Consider the following 21,180-nt stretch of genomic DNA (forward strand, 5'->3'; position numbering starts at 1 on the left):
TTTTTGTCAACATCTGTTTAACACATGATAAGTTTAACTCTTTAACTAACTTTACTTCTTCCAGGTCATTGTTTCTTTTTAGGTTTTTGCTAAACGAGAATCAATCAATCAATCAATCAATCAATCAATCAATCAATCAATCAGCTTTATTGTCAATTCCTCTTACATGTCCAGACATACAAGGGAATTGAAACGTCGTTTCTCTCCATCCCACAGTGACACAAAACGGGGCGTTACTAACATTGAGTAACAATAAAAGACACAGAATAACTAAAATTATCCTAAACAATTAATAAATAGATGTACAATAACTAGACATATATATATATATATATATATATATATATATATATATATATAGCTCAATAGATAAGTCAGCGGTTTTTCACCCGGTCGACCCGGGTTCGAATCCAGCAAAAAGGGGCGCTATCCTGTCTGGGTCCTTAGGCAAGATCCTTCAAGCTACAGCCTACCTCATAACATGAGAGACACAAAGAAGCAAGGAAACATGCCGGCTCAGACGTCGCCCGGCCAAACAAGGTCTGCGTCAGGTGCTGGGGAACCAGAGCACCTTGATGATAAATGGGCTACTGGAACAATGAGGCGGGCAAGAGGTGAAAACTTGGATCTGTTGGAATGCTACTACTCAAGTAGCCCCGATCGGAGGGGCTATATGCAAAGACTGAGGGAGGAATGGTCACTTCGACATCCCCAGTCCACACTAGTAGCTCAGTGTTCCAACATCCGCAAACGGCAGCTGCTATCACAGCTTGAGATTGACGAAGTACAACACAAATGCTATGGCAAAGAGGAGGAACCTGGATGTCAGAGGGGGCGGGGCTTAACTACAAGCTTAACTACAATAGTATTGTTCAAGGTTCTGTTGGAGAGTCTGGTGGTGCAGGATGGGATAAGAGGCGGTTTTCACAATGCGCTGCAGGGCTTTGTGCAGCTTCCACCCCACACTGTGATGCAGCTAGTCAGGGTACTTTCTATGGTGCCTCTGTAGAAAGTACTGCAGAGCCGTTGTTGGGCCTTCTTCACCAGTGATGTGGTGTTGGTGGTCCAGGAGATGGTGGTCTTCACAGATGTGCACCCCAAGGAATTTTGTGCTGCCTACTCTCTCTACTGCAGCACCATCTATGGTCAGTTCAAAATGGCCCTTCCTGAAGTCCATAACAATCTCCTTGGTTTTGCTGACATTTAGCAAGAGGTTGTTGCTGCATCACTTGGTGCAGCCCGTATCTTATATTTTAGATATTCCCATTTTTTGGTCTAGATTATTATTGAATCTTTTTCACTAGTTTTTTGATTTCCCTGCAATACAATTCATATTTTAAGAGATTCGTATTGAATTTCCAAAACCCTCCATGCCTCAAACTCTCAGGAAGAGGAGAAATTAATAAATTGATGCTGCAGTGATCAGGAAGAGGAGTTGGAGAAATATTACAGTCTGATGTTAGTTTGAGAATATCATCTGTTCCCAGCCAAATATCTATTCTAGATCTGCTTGAAGCGTCTGATTTAAACCAAGAAAACTGTTTTTCATTAATATGTTTGTCTCTCCATCAGTCAATGAGACCCAAACTGTTACAGAAATCAGACAGAATCCGGTTTGGATGCATCAGTCAATTTGTTTGGGTCTCTATAAACTCGTCCATCACCAGATTCCAATCCCCACCTAATGAAACATATTTAGTAGGAAATCTGTGTTTAAGTTGTTTGATATTTACTTCAATAATAGTAAGAAGCTCTTTATTTTTCAAAATGTTACAGTAACCATATATATTGTCTAGAATTATTAATGAGTCTTCAATATGTAATAAGAGACCAACGACCATCACCATCATGTTTTGTATGAATTATTTTCCCTGGAAAGTTATTCAGTTTTTATCAACCATGTGGATAAATAAAATGTTTCATCAGAGTTCAACGAGTTTCTAAAGAAGAATACAATCTGGAATCTTGTTTCTACATAAACATTGTCTTCCTTTTAACATTTTCTCTCAGGTCCTTTACATTTAACCACAAAAACCTGAGATTAGATTTTAAAGACATAAAAATTAAAACAAAAGAGAATATATGTTTAATAGACACAAACCTTAATACCACAAGTTTTGTTAAGATAGAATGAACTAAAGATGTTGGGAATCTGGGAAGTTTAAGAATCCTCTTTACATTCTGACATGGAAAAATCAACCTGCATCCACAACCTTCACTAAACTTAACTTAAAACGGCTCCTTTTTCATTTGAACAGAAATAACCTCTGGAGCTCAGATCAGAGTTTGACTCTGAGATTTAACTCGATATCAAAAGGAAAAACGGTGTGGATTTTTTTTAACCCTGTAATAGGAGGATGTAAAAATCAGAATAATCTCTAACCTCAGAAGGGAGATGAAGCTTTGATCCCCTTGCCGTCGATCACTGCGATGTGACCTCTGTAAAGGTCACCTGACCCTGGGATCTGACCTTGGTGATCTTAGGCCACAGATCTTCTCTTGCCAGCTGATCTTCCTTAAAATCTTAAACTAAACGCAGACCTTGCTCTTTGCACACCGCTGAATCCTTCGTCACTATCCAGACTGTCTCGATGGCGCCTCCTAGTGGCGCCTCCTGGTGAACTGCAGGATGACCTGACGGGTCCGTTCCTCTTCTGTTCTTCCTAATCGATGGATTGTATCGATCACATCTCCTATTTGCTCCGCCCACTGTGGTCAGATTCTTTTCTCTGAGGTTTTCTCCTTCTTGCTCTCCGACAGCTTCAGGTTCTTGTATCTTTCAGCCTCCAAGAGTTTTTCTTTCAAAGCTCCGTTTTCTTTATTTATTGCAGCAAACCTCAGTTCCAGGTTTTCCACCGTAGATTTACATTCAGTAACGCTGATGGTCTTCTGCTCCACTTGCAGAGTAATGCGGGCAAACAAGTCAGAAGTTTCTTTTAGCTGTTTTCCAAAGTCATCATCCTTGCTATCCAGACTTTTAATGGCTGCTAACACGGCAACTAAGGAGACCTCAGTGTCTCTGGCTTGTTTTTTTTAGCAGGTGGTAGTTTAGTAGGAGTTGCATTCAGTTGCTGTTTTGTACCGGAAACATTTCTTGAGTCTCCATCGGTGTTTCAGCAGCGGCAGCATAGTTATGCATGTTTAGCTTAGCAGCGTTAGCATTCTTCAGACTAGGGAAATGTTTGTCTTTAACGGCAGACATCTTTTATAAAACTCTTATTTTCTTTCGTTACTTTAGAGCGTGGACGTTCAGGGTTCACCTGGGGATGGAGTGATGAGTAAAGGGCCAGTTTTAGTAACTGGTTGCTGCACGGATGGAGCTCAGAATAGTGCGTGTGCCCACATCGCCATCTTGCCGGAAGTCGTCCTGTTTGTGAGACTTGCGGCCACCTGGGATTTTCTTGGTGGTTGTGGGCGGAGCTTGGTAAGGTCAATTACATGGACCTTACCAGAGGGGCCGCTTTTCATTGGCTGATGCTCATTCTACGTGGTCACGTGGGTGGCAGTCTCACAAACACGAGCTTTTCGTTAGCTAAGTACCGCATAATAGTAGTTCTGATACAACTTCTACACCTTGAAGCCTGTCTGCTACACAGTCTAACGTTAGCTAAACAGATCAATATGCAATGTGTATCTGACACACACTAAAGATTTAATTTTAGCAGAAAAGGCTTTGGACTAAATTGTTACTCCTGTTAGCCTCTCTAGCACAAAGTACAGCTGGTCAATCAACCATCGCTGTGTTCAGGGAAGCGCTGATTAATAATCCATAAATAAATATCAAGCCTGGAAACTTGATATCGTAACGGACTGGATGTTATGTTTTTAACGTAATCTTTGCTCGTCTTGCGGGGCGCAGGCGATTGATACGGTAACAAGTGTGCTTAAACTACAAAGAGAGAGAGAGTAAAAAGGTACGAGTGGTTTTGAGTTGATCACCTGTTCGGGTTATTTTACCTTTGTTTACATTTGCTGTGGCTCATTACAGCCGCTGTAGTTTCTAAACGTTGGACTAATTACCCTGTTTGTTTGTGATTATACGTCATTCATAACAAACATCAAAAAGAACAAATAGATTTCATAAAATTTTAACAAACAAATGGCTTCTTTACCTTAACAGAGCTCTTTGGTTCCTCCTATCAGTCTGTAGCTTCTCATATTGAGGTCATCAAACCAAATTTCAGATCTACCATAACTGACTGACTGACACCTGCTGGCCTCAGGTTTGCAACCAGCTTGTGACTGAGAAACCAGTAACCTCCTCCCAGATGATGACATGAACTTGTTATTTCCTCTGTCCATTGTAGTAGCTGATATATTGTAGAAATGATGCACTAATGGAGTCGTGTTTACATAGAAACAACGCGCTACGAGGCTTTGCTTGTGAGACTTGCGGTCACGTGGGTCGGTTGTGGGCGGAGCTTGGTAAGGACCATTACATTACCAAGGCTCATCAAATCAAAGCTTTATCTTGGCTTTTTTCTATTCTTCCTCTTTCTTTTCTCCCTCCCTGAAGGATAAGTCCTTTTTTGAGACGTAGTTTTGCTAACTACAAATCAGCCATGTTGGGAAGGAAACAGAGGCTTGTGTAACACTAAAATAGAAATAATTATTTTAGCCCAACACTGGCAAAATTCTGGTCAAGTTCACACAAAGATCAAAGCGTGTAGAAACACTGTACAGTTATCAGAAATATCAAAGTCCAGGAATGTGCTACCTGGTGGTATGATTTAAATGTCCACAATGTTCATATGTATTGAAGATTAAAAACAACATGCTGGTTACAGGACAGCATATAAGTGTAGTACAGAAAATAGATGTGCAATAACAGCCGAAACTCTTAAAAAATGAGTAAATAAGAGCAAATGACTGAAGGAATGTAAAGTTCTTGATTTTGTTGGAACAGTGATGGTCCAACAGCTGCTGGCAGGAAGGATCTGCTATAACGCTCCTTTGTGCACTTTTAGAATGAAAAATGCATCAAAGCAAACAAACTGAACATCCATCCATTTTCTAACAGCCTTTTCCCCAGTGGGGTCGGGAGGAACAAACTGAGCAACATTTCACAATTTAAAGATTGTTTCTGCAATATTTTAGAACTCATGCAAAGATCAGGATGTTTAAATAAACTAGTCTCTCTACCAGTTATTAAATAAATATGAAGCCACTCCACAGATGTTCCAAAAGTTCATTATTATTTACACTGACTGACCAGAGCAGCTGAGCTCCATCCTGGGTCTTTACATCTAGAATGCAAAGTTCTTCATGATCTACCTGATGACTATCTATGTTAACATGTCCGCCCGTCTGGGGTCGGATCGCCAGGACCGGTCCAGCACTGAGTTCTGCCTTTGGAGTTCCTCTAAATTAGGTCAAAGGTCAGCAGTAATCTTAACCGAGTCAGAGTTACCATAGTAACAACCAATCAGAGCCTGGAAGAGGAAACAAACAGAAGAGCATGAATAAGTTTCCAGAAGCAATAAAAACTTTATTTGTTTCAGTAAAAACACAACAACAGTCTTCATGTAAACCTGATCAGCTGTTTGGGTCAGAACCGGACCAGAGAAGAATTATCAGAACCATGCACTGATCCATTCTGCTGCATCATCAGTGAAGCTGCTCTTCCTCACTCAGCAGTCAGAACCGGATCAGAACCGGTTCCTCCCAGTCCCTGAACCAGTTCTGAACTGGGTCTCTGCTGGTTTCAGGCGTGTTGTCCGTCAAACAGCAGTGTGTAAATAAAGTTTGCTCGCCTTCAGGTCTGTGGCGGCCTGACATCATGATGACATCATGATTCCATCATTTTCCAGCCTCTATGAGGCTTTTATTTTGAAAACTTCCTGTATAATTTACATAGTCATCAGTCCAATGGAAAGGATTCCTTCAGATGGAACCTGCATCATGTGACACTAAGGAGTGACGGGTGATGAGGTCACATGACCTTCAGTCCCCCTTGGACTGGTGAACGTCCAGACTGACCACCTGCAGCTCCGTGAGGCCGCCGCCCCCGCTGCCGCCGGGCGCGCCGATCACCATCTGGACAAACAAGCAGCCGTCAAAGTTCTGGTTCTGGGGTTAGTTCAACCCGGTACCACAGGGTAGCGAGTGTGAGTGTGTGTGTGTGTGTGTGTGTGTGTGTGTGCGTGTGTGTGTGTGTGTTACCGGGTGCAGCTGCACAGCAGAAACTGGGATCTGAGCAGCAACCGGAGGAAGAGATGTGAGGAAGACCTGCTGGACTGCACCTGTCACACAGAACCGCAGGGACCAATCAGAGTTCTGGTTCTGGTTCCGACCCAGCCCAAACAGTGAACGGATCGTACCTGGGTCGTGGGACGGGGTGTGGCCGGCGGGGAAGGCGTTGAGGACGGCCAAGCTGCTGTCGGCCAGAGAGGGGCTGGGCGTGGCGTACATCACCGTGGGACCGCCAGAGTACATCATGTGACCCGCCGCCGAGGAAGAGGAAGAAGAAGAAGAAGAGACCACAGAGAGACCAGCTGCCAAGAAACAGACAGGAAGCAGGTCAGAGCCCTGTCACAATAAAAGTCTTTTTCTCTCTGAATACCTGCCTGTGGGCGACGGGTTACCTGTGGAGGAGGCGGGGTTACATGTGTCAGAGCCGCTGTGATTGGATGTTTGCTGACTACTGGGCTGAACCTGAATGGTCTGCAGCTGCTGAGAGACTCCGGCTCCTGCAGAACAGACAGAACCAGAATCACACTTGAGTCCACGTGGACCAGAGACAGCAGGGCCAGAACGGGTCAAAGGTCATAAGCCTACAATAATTCTAACACTAAAGACGTACTTTATAGTAATACATTTTAATAATATCACAACCATAAACAAATCCCCAATGAACCTGCCAGGACCTGGTACTCTGGGTACCAAAGTTACCCAAATTTACCAAAGTTACCCAAATTTACCAAAGTTACCCAGAGTTACCAAAGTTACCCAGAGTTACCAAAGTTACCCAGAGTTACCAAAGTTACCCAAATTTACCAAAGTTACCCAGAGTTACCAAAGTTACTAAGGTTTTACCCCTATTGGTTTACTCACAACAGTCTTAGTTCATCAGTTGCTCAACTTTGATGGATCTTTAATGACTTAGCAAGATTTTATTATAGGATAGGATACTGTGCTATACTTCCTAGTAGTTACCCTGTAATAAATGTAATCCCTGCTGGAGAAGTTACTTTATTTAAAAGTATAATAGGAAAAAACTTTAGCACTGTTTCCTTTTGATACAACTAAACTTGAAATTGGTCAAACGTGTTTCTCCTCAAGTCGTAATAGAGACGGACATATATGCTCATTATTTCAGAAAGATGCATCAACTCCATATGTAGTATTTGCACTTTGATTTGTACTTCCAATGAACCAGATTTCTCCCTTTGTCTTCAACATGAATTGTTTGGCCTCATTGACTATTTTTATATTAAAAACATTTTTATATTGTTAATCTTATGATATTCTTAGCCAAATGGCACATTCACAAATGCCGTTACACTAATTAAAAACCACTTCTTTCCATTTTTGAAAATGAGGTCAAACAATTTATCAGAACTATGGAAAATTCCACCAATACCAAAGCTATTAAAACATGCTCTGTATGTTCTCTCTTTATTGTGTTTATGTGATGTTATGGTGACGTATTGTCTCAATGTTTGTAACCCTGGCAGACATTATAACACAATGTATGCTGTGTTTGTACTGTTATGTATTCTGTATCTCAATAAAGATCTATAAAAATAAAAAAATAAATACCAGAAGAAAAAAGAAAAACTGGTTCAGCAGATGAGAAGCTTCTGTTTCTGATCCAAATCATGTGACCTCAGCTAGTTTGGACCATAAGAACCCTTTAAGCTGTTACCATGAGCCACTCAGAGAGAAGGGGTGGAGCCTGTACACTGACCTGTCAGAGAAACGGTAGCGGGGAGGCGGAGCAGTGTGGCCGGCTGAGTGGGCGGAGCCTGAAGCGTTGCGGCGGGGGCGGGGCCCTGCAGCTGACTGAGAGGGATGGTGTGGGTGCCCGGGGGCAGCTGGGCACCTGTGGACAGGTGAAGGGAGGGGGCGGAGCCACAGAGCAACATTAACAGCAGAGAACAGAACACTGACAGGAGTCTACCCGCATCACTTCCTGTCTAATGTCTCAGCAGCCAGGCTGCTTCTGATTGGTTAGAAGAGACCACGCCTTCCTACCTGACATCAAGGTGAGCCCTCCAGGGAGCACTACACCCGCAGGAGTCTTCAGCACCGCGCCGTTGCTGGAGGAGGCCGGAGGCTGCCAGGAGGGGGCGCTGCTCTGCAGGGGGCCGGAGGAAGAGGAGGAAGGCGGGCCGAAGGCCGGCTTCACCGGATCCTACCGAGACAGAGCACATGCCATAAACAGAACCGGGCCCGGATGGACTAGGCATCCGTCTCCCCCGTACCTTGGCGGCCTCGGGGGCGGCGTCCGCTTCGGCCACCTGGTAGGTCAGGTCGGTCTCCTCGAAGCCGGTGGCACTCATGCGCTGGTCGCCGGACGGGTCGCGCGGCGGAGAGTCGGGCGAGTTGAGGCAGGTCTGGATCAGCGCCTTGCCCGTCTCCGAGGTGATCATGGGCTGCAGCTTCCTGGTGGCGAACGTGTAAACGTGACCCGTCTCACTGGCCACCAGCAGCAGAACCTGGGTCCCAGTCAGGGTGGACAATTCGTAGGCCTGCAGATGGGTTAGAACCAAAACCGGGTCAGAACCAGAGACGGGTCAGAACCAGAACTAGAGACGGGTCAGAACCTGAACTAGAGACGGGTCAAAACCTGACCCGGTTCTGATCAACTGGCATTATTTCTTAATTTATTCCCAACCCAGAACCGCCACACACCTGTCTGATTATCCTCAGGTGTCTCTGGGTCGGGCAATCTGGTCACCATCTTAGCTGCAGGTGACATGACCAGCATCAACGAACTGGGTCCTGAACTGGGTCAGAGAACCGGGACCGGTGTGTTGAACTCCGGGGGTTTCCCGTGAATTCCTCTGGGACTTACCTTCTTCATGATGCCGGTCTTCCTCTTGCTGAACGTCGTGTACCGCCGCAGCTTGTTGTCGATGAACTCCATCTTGATCTTGACCCGGCCTCGGGTCTTCTTCCCGGGTTTGGCTCCTGACTGCGCGGGGTTTCCGCCGCTGTAAGCCCGGTTCGGCCCCCCGGAGGACCGGCCAGATTGACCGTGCTCGCTCCGCTCCCGCTTCACGCCCCTCCGGTCCCCGCCGGAACCCACGGCGTCCTCATCGTCCCCGGACTCCGAGTCCTGATCTGAGCCGCTGTAGACCACCTCGGTGCTGAACTCCAGGTCCTCGAAAGGTTCGCTGTCCGTCTCCTGTCCAGCGGTCGGTTCGGGTCCCGCGGAGCTCACCGCAACACTGCCGTTACCTGCCCCGGTTCTGGTCGCCATCACGGCGGTCAGCCTTCCTGCTTTCCGTAGTCCTAAAGCCACGATAGGTGTAGGTTCTCCCAAAAGCTCGAAGCTCTCTGACCGGACGGGATCAGTTAAGTTCCCCGGCTCAGAGCCCTCCAGCTGGGCAGAGTTCAGGCAGTCTCCCGGGACGCATACCTCTCATTGGGGGCAAATTCAGTTCGGTTTTCCGGGACTCGCACCTCTCATTCTGGACAAATTCAGTTCAGTTTTCCGGCGCTCCAAGTTCTCATTCTGGAGAGATTAGGTTCGCTACGCGGGGCTCCGAGCTCTTGGGAGAGACACCCGTAGCTAATAACGTCGCTAGCAACAGACCTCAGCACTTCCTGTGTGAATTTTCTTCTTCTTCTTCTTGTGGTTGACAAACAACTTAATGCCGCATTACTGCCACCAATAGGCGAGGAGAGTGAATCCGGGTTTTTTTAAATATCTACTTTAGATAACAAAAACAAAGTTGTAATAATACATCAACGAATTTATTATAACTATGATAAATTATTGTAATTGTAATAATTGTTATTATAAAGAAAACCCAATATAAAGGGAGAGCATTTCTTTTTCTCCAACTCTTCAATTTGCTTCTCTCTTTGATCTTTTCAAGGTTTTGATGTTTCATAATATGTTCTACTGACTCTTCATCATCACAAAAATCACTGCTTCCTGTCTTATTATGTTCTAAATATTGTATCTGAGTGTTGATATTATTGATCTTTTCTCATCATCAAATTTTAATTTTAATCAGTTTAACCTGAATGAATTTATTATTTAATGGTGGTTAGGGTTTGTGGAGCATTAGCTTTACTAACTGGAATGGCTCCAGTCCCTTTACCCGCCTCTCCATCGTATCCCTTAACCCAGTGAACCCGGTCGGCCCGAGGGCCTGGCTGTGCAGATAGAAGTCATGGAGGAGGAAGAGGCTGATAAAGAGGAAGACATTTCAGCAGAGTAACCTGCTGCTGATCTGAATTCAGATGTTTCTGAACCAGACAGGAAGCATAGCAGAACTGAAAGCTCTACCTGATCATCCAGCCAATCAGAGATTGGTTTACATGGTGACCTGACCTGTGACCTCCCCGGCTGGGCGTTGGTTCTACGCCAGCTGGGAGCTGAACCAGGATCAGCCGCTAAATTTACCTCAGATTACCAGCAGAGCTGTTGCTGAGAGGACCGTCAGACCGCAGACAACAACATGTCTCTTAGCAACGCCGCCGGACCCGGACCCGCCTGGAAGAATCACAGCTTCAGCACAGGGGGAGGCAGGGACCCCCCTCTATCTGACCAGGGAGAGACTATCATCGGGGTCTACCTCCTGCTGCTGGGTGGGTTCTGGACCAGAGGAACCTTCTGGACCTTCTGGAGGTTCTACAGAACCTTCTGGACCTTGGTCCAACATTCGCTGCGCTGACTGACCCTGATCGATGGGTTCGCTGTCCTCTCTGTCCCCAGGGTGGATGTCCTGGTTTGGGAACAGCATCGTCCTCTTTGTCCTCCTCAGACAGAGAGCGTCTCTGCAGCCCACTGACTACCTGACCTTTAACCTCGCCATCTCCGATGCCAGCATCTCCGTGTTTGGGTACTCCAGAGGCATCATTGAGATCTTCAACGTCTTCCAGGACAGCAGCCACCTTGTCTCCTCTGTCTGGACCTGCCAGGTATCTCTATTGGAGTAGATGGACTCCTCTGTCCTGCTTTAGGTAGAAAGACTCCTCTGTGGTTCTCTTTCAGGTGGACGGGTTCTTCACGTTGGTGTTTGGTCTTAGCAGCATCTACACCCTGACAGTGATCAGCTTCACCCGCTACATTAAAGGGTGCCACTCCAACAGAGGTCTGGGCCCAGCAGAACTCATCTCGGTAGTTTCAGAACCCTGGCTGGAAGGTGCTTCTGACCCTGCAGCTCTGTCTTCTGTTTCAGCTCATCGCATCACCAGGAGCTCTGTTTTCGTCTCTTTGCTCTGCATCTGGGTCACGGCTGGGTTCTGGTCTGCAGCGCCGCTGTTAGGCTGGGGCAGCTACACAGGTAGGAACCCGGTTCTGATCCAAACCCACTTCCGGTGCTGCCCCTCACCACTGCTGCTCTGCAGATCGGGGGTACGGTACTTGTGAGATCGACTGGTCCAAAGCCAGCTACTCTGCCGTCTACCGGTCTTACATCATCTCCATCTTCGTCTTCTGCTTCTTCGTGCCGGTCCTCATCATGCTCTTCTGCTACGTGTCCATCATCAACACGGTGAAGAGGGGCAACGCCCTTTCTGCCAACGGAGACCTGACCGACCGGCAGAGGAAGATCGAGAGAGATGTCACCATCGTGAGTTCCCACCGGTCTCCGAGTCTCTGTGAGTCAGCAGGTCTAACGGCTCTAGTCTCCTCCTCCAGGTATCCATAGTGATCTGCACGGCCTTCATCCTGGCCTGGTCTCCTTATGCAGTGGTCTCCATGTGGTCAGCCTGCGGTTTCCATGTGCCCAACCTGACAAGCATCTTCACTCGCCTCTTTGCCAAGTCCGCCAGCTTCTACAACCCCCTGATCTACTTTGGCCTCAGCTCCAAGTTCCGTAAAGACGTGGCCATCTTGCTTCCCTGCACCCAGAACGCCAAAGATGCCGTCAGGCTGAAGCGCTTCAGACCAAAGGCAGAAGGTCACGGCCGCCGCGCTGCAGGAGGAGCCAGACTCAAAGGTCCCCTGAACCGCTCTGAAAAGAAGTACTCCCCGATGAACCAGATCCCTCAGGCTGCCACCCTGGGCAGTGGCAAGGAGACGCCGCCGCCTGGCACTGCACCAGCTGACGCCAAGGAAGTGTTTTTCATCAACATGGCCGCTGCGAACGAGGCCAGCTCTGAGTTTGAGTGTGTCAGACTCTGACCAAGCCACCTGAACTCTGTTGCTGCAACTCTGTCCGACCTTAACCAACCACAATCCAGGAACATTTCCATCCTCTGAGAAGAACCAGGTGTCTTTGACCTTTAACCCCATCTAGAGACACTCTTGTAAAAGTCCCAAATAAATTGAAGAGGTCAGGTAAAGAATTATCTCTAGAGTCTCAGATTCAGGTTCTCTGACCTTTAGACTGAGTTTTATTGAGAAGCTTTTGGTCTGGCTCTGATCATCAAATGATCCGATTCCCTGCTGAATGAAGTGACCAGACATACTTAAAGGGCCAGTATCGTGTAAAATTTTACCTTTCCAGCATGTTAGAATCAAACCTGGAGTGTTCCCTTGATTCGTTCATGTTTGATAAATCCCTTCCCTCAGCTGTGCAAAACACCAAGGTGGACCTAGCTCCGCCTTCAAGGTGCAGCTCCTCCTCAGAGCTACGGCTCCTTCAGACTAGCCAGCAGCAATTAGTAAACATCTGCTGTGTTCATTACAGGAGCTGCTGCTTAGAGCAATGCTGGTAAAACATTAAATGTTGAGGAGAGAAAGAGCAGGAATTGTTAAACAGACAGAGGCCCAATTTCAAGGCACTAAATTATAAAATCAAATTTCTCTCAAGTCACTTGAGATCAATGCAACATTTTTATACCAACTGAAGGGAACAGCAACTGGATTAGGCAACAAATGGCACCATGTGGCTGGAAAACAGAATACAGGCCCTTTAAATGTCTTTTCTGTCTGGTTAGATCAGTTTCCCTCCTGTGAAGTTTGGGGTACCCCAAAGTTCCCTTTTGGGACACCACCCCTTCTTATGTTTCCTCTGGGGTCCATCCATCCATTTTCTGTTCACCTTTGTCCCTTAGAGGGGTCAGGAGGGTTGCTGGTTCCTCTCCAGCTACATTCCTGGCGAGAGGCGGGGTCACGGGGTCACCCTGAACAGGTCGCCAGTCTGTCGCAGGGCAACACAGAGACACACAACCATTCACACCTAGGGAGAATTTAGAGAGACCAATTAACCTGACAGTCATGTTTTTGGACTGTGGGAGGAAGCCGGAGAACCCGGAGAGAACCCACCATGCACAGGGAGAACATGCAAACTCCATGCAGAAAGACCCCGGGCCGGGAATCGAACCCAGGACCTTCTTGCTGCGAGGCAACAGCTCTATCAACTGTGACACTGTGCAGATGGCCCCCCTCACACAATCCGTCATTTCACTGCCCCAGGTTCTGCTGCTTCCTGTCTCATTGGGTTTTAATTCTTTTATTTCACTGCTTTTGCCTGTTCTTGTGTAACAGGGCTATAAAATAAAGATTGATTGAACATAGGAGTGCACTCTGTCTAAGGTTTGGTGGAGGGATGATCATGCAGTGGGGCTGATTTTCAGGAGCTGGGCTTGGGATCTTCATCATCTTCATCTTCACCAGTGGATCTTCTGCTCAGCTAATGAATCAGAAACACACTGAGCTGTAAAATCTGATTTCATCATGAATATTTCTCCTCCGCCTGACTCCCCCTGTCGGTCAGAAGACGAACTGCAGTTGACTTCCTCCACTGGAAGCGACTCGGAAGTCTGACATCATTTCTCCTGGAAAGCCGGCTTTCAGAGACGCCGGAGTTTACCGACGGCAGCCGGAAACAGCCGAAACTGAGAGGAGCCGAGCGGAACAACCCTCCCCGACCGGAGGACGGAACTGCAGTAGAACCGGAACGGAACCGGTCTCACCAAAAGGTCAGTGTGGCCCAACACTTAATTAACTCAGTTTAGCAGCAACCGAACCGTCTGCAGGTCAGAACCGGTTCCCGGGCCGCAGATCGACCAGCTGATGGTGGAGCTGCTCGGATCGGAACCAGAACGTCAGAGGAAGGTTCTTATCGGGTCACCCGAAGCAGAACATCACGGGAGGGAGGGCTGGCTCTGTGTTGCCATGGTAATGCTGGACGAGACGTCGCCATAGCAACCCATTCATGATGGCTGTTTCTGACAGTCAACTCTCGTGGATTCTGGTTCTGGTTCTGGTCCGTTGATCAAGTTTATTTCAGCTTTACATCACAAAAACACAAAAATAAAAAGTCATAGAAATTAATTATTACAATCATCAATAGATGATCAATATGTTAGTCAATACTTCATTCATCATTGATGAAACTCCAACCAGCTGCTTTGGCCTGAAAGGAGCTCAGGGTTTGTTCCAGATCTGTGGTTGTGACGGTGTGGTTGGAGGCTGGAGAAGGAGTTAGTAATGGGGTTAGGCACTCTACTCCAAAACAGCAGGACGCACTGTTAAAGTTTTCCACACCTCTTCTTTATTCAGAATCTGGACATCAGTTAAATTCAGAGTGGACTTGTATGCTGACACAGCCTGTAACCAGTCCTCTGCCTGCACTTCACCATCCCCAGTGAATACTGGTGGTTCCAGCTTGGCGTGATGTAGTGCAGCAGCAATCACTCTTGTGGTGTTGGTTATCTCAGCTGAATGAGTCTGTAGGAAAGAGCTATGCAGGATAAGGGCATGTGTCATTGGAATGCCTCGCACTGATATTCACAGGAGGTACACATGGTGTTGAGGTGACCACAGGAGCTGCTGGACACTGTTGTGCAGAAGGTCCACCAGACTCACAGGAATTAACCTTATCCAGATGGTTCAGCATTTTCTGTTGCCGGGACAACGTGTTTTGAAGGACATCCCTCAGCTGCTTGACATCATCTTTTAATTCTGGTACCTGCTGACAGAGGTCTGGAGCTCTCTGCTGCGGCGTATAAATCAAAGAGTCAATATCCATGTCAGAGTCAAAAACAGAAAAATCTGGTTCAAATGCCATTTTTGTTTCTTTAACCTTTATGGTAGAGTCCAAAAAAATGCAACATTCACACCAAAAACACTCGGGACCGTGAACAAAATCATTTGTGTTCTTTAATGTTCAGTTCGTTTTACTTTTATTTCTATGTCAGCACTGGCAGTAGGGCTCATAGGCCAGAAAATGTCCAAATATAAAATATGATTCTTAAACAGAGAAACAAACGAGCCCACAGGATGTCTTGCTCTCGCTGCCACTGCTGTGCAGCACGATCTGTCCGTATCCTTCCGCTGGTCAACGAGTCAAAATCCACAAAATAGTCCGTATGACTGAACTCCACTGAACAACAATCCACAAAACTCACCCAGTCCTTAGCAATTGTGAGTTCATTTAGTTAACATGCGTTGGTCTTGTCGTTTACACATAACCTCTTCAGCAGACTAGCAGACGCAGAGCTCTCAGGAATTAAATCCGACCGGGACAGCAAATCACGACGTCCAGCGACGTCCAGGCAATGAACGCTTCCAGCAAACTTTAACACGACGTATTCCGCTCAGAAACTGTATCCACCCCGTGAAACAGACATCCACAAGGAACTCGTTAGCAATCACCTCTAGTCCAAAGCTGAATCGGTATCCAGGAGGGAAAAGGTCCAAAATATGTTCGGGCGCCAATTGTGACGGTGCGGTTGGAGGCTGGAGGAGTTAGTAATGGGGTTAGCCACTCTAACCCAAAACAGCAGGACGCACTGTTAAAGTTTTACACACTTCTTCTTTATTGTCACTCATAATCTTCTCTACGTACACGTGGAAGACTAGTTCTTCCTCTGTACAATCTACAACAAGAGAAAAAGGGAATAGGCGCCCCCTTGTGGTGATGCCTATTCATAACGAGGAAATAAGCAGTATAATAACTGTTACATGGTGCATAGAAGCTGAAAGCTGCTTTTCCATGAACCAGCAGGTTGATCCATCAGCCGCAGACCTTTAATCCATTCTGTGATTTATAAACCAGGTGACGTAGAACTGGGTGGGGCAGAACTCTAGATCTACAACACTGGATCTATAACTCTAGATCTAAAGAACTAGATCTATAGCTCTAGTAGAATCGGGTGGTGGTTTTCTCTCTCTCTTGCTCTCAGTGAAGGCGGACGCTTCTGTCCTCTGCTCCCTTCCTGCTCTGTTTCGTGTCTTTTTCTCTTTTTCTATATTTTTGGAGCCTTTCTTTGCACATCCTCCAATCTACAAACTATGGATCTGGTCAGCTGCTCTCAATGCAATTGATCAAATTTTCCCGATGAGAAGACTGGGCACAGGAGAGCCCTCCTGTCCTGTGGGGACACACCCAGAGGGATTCATCCTGGATTTATTTGGATTCCTGGCTCATTGGCAGATTTGTGACGGTTTGGGCCAACTAGCGAACACGCAGGATGTGATTCTTGCTGAGACTCTAAAACTCACTAACGGGATGGAATCCATCTGGGAGAAGTTGCTGGTTTCAGTGGAAAGACCAAATTAAATTGGATGATTGGGAGCTGAGATGTATCAGAGACTTTAGGGAAGTCTAACATCAGACATTCTGTATCTGAATTGTCTTCCCCATGTTGCCTTGGAAGGGCTGCAGATTTCCAATCTCCTTAAAGAGATGGAAACAAAACGCTCCTTCCCACATCACCTCCTCCTGTTATCCATGCAGCTGTGGAGCTGAGCGCTAACAAGGACATTCCTTGATAACAACATCTGATCGGACTTCTGTTGGGAGGTTGAGCAGCGAGGTTTCATGGCCCTATGATGTCACTTCCTTCACTCATCTCTTTGTTTTGTCTGAATGTCACCATGTGCCCTAATGTGTCCTTTCCTCTTTTTTATTTTATTTAGTTAGAAACTGTGGAGTTCTCATTTCACCCAGAGAAGGAATTAGAACAAACTTAGAATCCAGAAAAAAAAAACTTCCAGAACAACAACACTGCAGTGCGTCACCAACAGTGCACTGGCTGCCATCATCAAGCAGCTGGGAGGACTCAGTGAGTGGTTCTGACCCGGTTCTGATATCTCATCTTGCTTTGTTGACTTTTGACCCTGGTGCTGACCAGGTCGCCATGCAGACGACATCTTTGGGAAACTCTTCCTGGAGGCCAGCAGCTTCTACCTGAGGATGAGCTGGCTGCAGGAGAGGGTGGAGACGCTGGGGTTAAAGGTCAAGCAGCTGGACTCCACTGTGGAGGAAGGTGGGAAGGCCGGGAGACACACAAGTGAACACATCATCACCTCTGTTCATCCATGTCCAGAGTCCCTGCAGGACATCAACCTGAGGAAAACCTTCAGGAGCAGTACCAGCCAAGACCAGCAGGTGGTGTCGCGCTGCTCCATCCTCACACCGCTGCTACCATGCCTGAGCCTGACCCCTACAGGTCAGTGTAAGCCCCGCCCCTCTGCGTCTAATAGGCCACCTGGTTCCAAGTCCACCTGGCTGCAGCAAACAGGAAGTGGCGGGACGGACCGCTGTCAGTCTCAGACCTTATATGGAAATGGAATCATTGCACTCCAGAAGTGAAGGGGGCGCTATTTCCTATATTATCTGCGGTTTCCCATTTATATTTTCCTTAGAAATCTGATATATTGTCACCTTTAGGAAGGAGTTTCACTCTCAGCGTGTATTTAAACTTCTCTCTCTCATTTTCTTCAGCTCAGTTTTTAACTAATTCTGTAGCTTTATGTGAACTTCTAAATCTGCTGCTTAGTCGCATCTTTTCAGGCCTGATGCTGCCTCTAGTGGCGTGGGGTGGTAACACAACTAATATAATTACATTAATTCAGCAGAATACCACAAAGTCTTTATTATTTATTAATTCTGGCATTACTGGAACCGTAAAAGATAAAACTCCCTCACAAAACAACATACATTTTCATTTCCTCAAGGAAGTAGAGGTAAATAAATGATATAAACAAAACCTGAAAGTGGTTCCAGTTTCACTTGATGGTCAACTTGTTGAAACTGAGGCTAATTTTAAATTCCTCGTGTCGTTCCTGGACAGTCAGCTCCACTTTCCTGAAAACACTGACTACCTTTAAGAAGTCTGTCTGTTAGGAGACCCAGAGATCTTGGGGTTACCCAACCAGAGCTTGTGTACAACCTCTGGTTAGATAGAGGTTGTTGAGTTAAAATTTTAAAACCTAACGTTCTAACTCAAGTTTTAACTGTTGAGTGTTTTAACTTTTAATCTTTTCAGCTGATTTGGTCACATGAGCTGCAGACTAACAGATAATATTTTAAGAAAATTTTCAATGACAGGTAAAATAGTAGGTAATAGTTTGAGCTCATGAAGGCCTCATTGTGTTCCTCTGGTAACCATAGATCATCTATTGAAGTCATTTATTGACAGTGCAATAATTATTCTTAGCCAAAACTAAATTATAACATTTACCTGTAGCATCCAAAGTGTTTTCCTCAATGCACAAATTGCTGATATTGTGATTCTATGAAAGTTTTATTTTATCGCTTTAGAGTTGAAGAAAAATGTCCACCTTGGAAGACTAAATAGTTTAACCACATTTTTTCCTATGTACAAGACTCTACCAACAAACAGCCTCAGAATAAGATGGCATCGTAAAAATAAAAATGTGAATTATTGCTTGTATCTGTTTAACAACTCTGGTTATTCTTCTGTGAAACTAATTAATGTTTATTGACTTTTGCTCAATTAAATTTATTACGTATACAATGTAAGTGGTGTTTTTACTGTAGTTGATTGTGTCTTATTTCCTTTGTAACTCCTATAATTGATGGAGATATATATATATATATAATGTATAACGGTATTGTTTATGTCATTTAATTAGCACTACATCCTGAAGAAAATGGAAAAATATGGCGTTTTAGACCATCATTTATCTGTCATGGAAAAATTACTATAAGGTCACATTTGCTGGTCATGTCATATGAAATGCTTATGAACTATCACCAAAAGAATTATTTGGGTTTCATGTAGAAGGTTAGAAGTTGTTTTTCCACTACTGCGTCAGAACCAGACTATCTCTCCCTTTGTTTAATTCTTTATCGTTGGTATAAAACTCATGTGTTTCTCTGCCTGGCAGAGCTTAGCAAGCTTTTCATCCAGACCTGCTTCATTACTGATTGTCCTACAAGCTCTCTGTATTGTGCACAATATATGAATAAACCTGATTGATTGATTTCACCTGAACAGTGCTTGGAAATAGAATTTTTTCCACGACAATTTGGTGCCGTGACCCGGATCCCTCGACTGGACATCCGAGGACGTTGACGAACAGCGTTAAGGCGCCAACCTGGACTAAACACCAGCCTCAAACCTGGATTAGGATTTAAGAGAGAAGAGGGCTGTTGGTCGGCTCCACGGATCCAGCGCTGGGATCAACGAACTCAAAACCACTGTTATCAGGTGGGATACTCACTCAGGATAACAAATTAATTTTACAAATTCTAAATTATAAAATCTAAAATAGTGAAGGATCCGATAAACCTTTCACCCTGGGGAATAGAGATTGGCGTGTTAAGAAAAAAACGTTGGGTTAAAGTCCCACGAGAGAATAAATAAAAGAAAAGAAAAGAAAAGAAAAATATAAAAATAATAATAAAAAATTAAAAATAAAATAATAATAAAAAAAATTAAATAAAACAAACAAAAAATAATACAAACATAAGTGTGGGGTGAATGTCCCCTCGACAGCCGGTTTTTAGACCGAGGAAATGATAAAGGGAACCACTAGTTTCTAGGCTGAAGGTCCTAGTTAAAGCCCTTATCGGTGAATAAGGCAGGTATTTTCTTCAGTTTTAGTTTTTTTAAATTAGGGGAACTAAACCTTTAGAGAATCCTAAAGACCTTTATCGGAAATAAAGGCCCCTCTTAAAGGAGTAAGAGGCAGAGCGACCACAAAGCTGATTTGTTGGATTCTGTGAAGACGTTTGCAGTCTAAAGAGGAAATCCCACCCAATTCAGGAAGAATGGGTCTACGTGGTTCCAGGACGCAATCTCCTCCTCAGGGTGAATTGTTTGACTATTTGATAATGAAATAAAAAAATAAATAAATAAAAAAAAAAAAGAGTGTGCTTGGTGTGAATGGATGTTTGGAATGATTTTAAATGTGGAATTTTCCCTGCAAAGTGAATTAGAAGCAGAGAAAAACAAATAAGGAAAGAAAATGCTGAACATAAATATTTAGTGGATAAATTACTGGCCTTCATATTTAAAACAAAATTTGTTTCGTTTGATTTTTTTTCTCTTTGAACAAAAATTATTTTATTTCTTAAAAGTATCAATCAATAAACTTATTTATAAGGGACCCTTTCTTACTAAAGGCATTCTGGATGGAGATTAAATGACTAAAAGTATATGATCATACAAAAGGTTAAAATATGATTCATAAATACATACTGTATGTATAGAAAAAAACAAGGAAGGTAACAAAACAAGCCCTAATCAACTTCTACTTGCTTCTCTTTCTCTCTGTCTGAGCCTCACTGCAGTGCACCTGACCTCTGACCTCAACTCCTCAAACCTGTCTTCCCATGGACCAGATGATGTCCCTCCTACAAAAAGCAGCCGGTGAAAGTGACTGAGAGGATCCAGAGAATCGAGAAGATGAAGAAGACAAAGAAGACAAAGAAGACCTCCATCACATTCAGGGGACGACTGTCAGGTCTCCTGCTGGACATTCAGACTGAAAACTGAGAGCAACTGAGCTTTAAAATCCTCCACTGGTCTGAATCAGTGTGGAGAAGGAAAAGATAAACATGCTTCTGAGCTGTGAGAGAAGAAGACTGAACTGTTTGATGCCGTTTTCATCTTTGGACAACATGGACATTGACTGAGGGACCATCTGGACAACCCAAAGATCCAACACGAGAACCAGTTGGACAGACAGGAAGCCGGAGGAGAGAGACGGGGGAGGATTTCGCTGCAGCGACGCCAACAGCAGGAGTGGAAAGGGAGCGAAAATAAAAATAAAAGACATTTAAGATAAGTTATAACACACACACTGCCACTGCAACAAAAACTGCTTGCTACTAACCCTGTACACATTTAGAA

The 21,180-nt window shown here is 45.1% G+C and overlaps 3 protein-coding genes across 4 annotated transcripts; 2 read left to right on the plus strand and 1 right to left on the minus strand.

Moving 5' to 3' along the window:
• Positions 1-5,463: 5,463 nt before the first annotated feature.
• LOC122829990 (serum response factor-like) lies at positions 5,464-9,792 on the minus strand. Its single transcript, XM_044115000.1, has 8 exons — positions 9,020-9,792; positions 8,427-8,693; positions 8,197-8,356; positions 7,910-8,044; positions 6,585-6,689; positions 6,321-6,494; positions 6,163-6,242; positions 5,464-6,036 (listed from the first exon to the last, which is right to left on the minus strand). The coding sequence occupies exons 1-8, from the start codon at positions 9,425-9,427 to the stop codon at positions 5,944-5,946; spliced, it is 1,422 nt and encodes a 473-aa protein (XP_043970935.1). The 5' UTR covers positions 9,428-9,792; the 3' UTR covers positions 5,464-5,943.
• A 74-nt stretch (positions 9,793-9,866) lies between these two features.
• On the plus strand, positions 9,867-13,175 carry opn6a (opsin 6, group member a). 2 transcript variants are annotated; one of them, XM_044115003.1, is made up of 6 exons: positions 9,867-10,767; positions 10,895-11,100; positions 11,174-11,273; positions 11,361-11,465; positions 11,530-11,753; positions 11,822-13,175. In XM_044115003.1, exons 1-6 carry the CDS (start codon positions 10,638-10,640, stop codon positions 12,305-12,307), a joined length of 1,251 nt encoding a protein of 416 aa, XP_043970938.1. In that variant the 5' UTR covers positions 9,867-10,637; the 3' UTR covers positions 12,308-13,175. The 2 variants fall into 2 exon arrangements, with proteins under 2 accessions (XP_043970938.1, XP_043970937.1); XM_044115002.1 differs by having other exon boundaries at positions 11,174-11,465.
• A 629-nt stretch (positions 13,176-13,804) lies between these two features.
• LOC122829149 lies at positions 13,805-19,711 on the plus strand. Its single transcript, XM_044113466.1, has 4 exons — positions 13,805-13,839; positions 13,925-14,049; positions 17,209-17,526; positions 19,321-19,711. Exons 1-4 carry the CDS (start codon positions 13,805-13,807, stop codon positions 19,458-19,460), a joined length of 618 nt encoding a protein of 205 aa, XP_043969401.1. The 3' UTR covers positions 19,461-19,711.
• Positions 19,712-21,180: the final 1,469 nt, after the last annotated feature.

The sequence above is a fragment of the Gambusia affinis genome, linkage group LG04, assembly GCF_019740435.1.
Source record: "Gambusia affinis linkage group LG04, SWU_Gaff_1.0, whole genome shotgun sequence".
In the NCBI taxonomy this organism is placed as follows: domain Eukaryota; kingdom Metazoa; phylum Chordata; class Actinopteri; order Cyprinodontiformes; family Poeciliidae; genus Gambusia; species Gambusia affinis.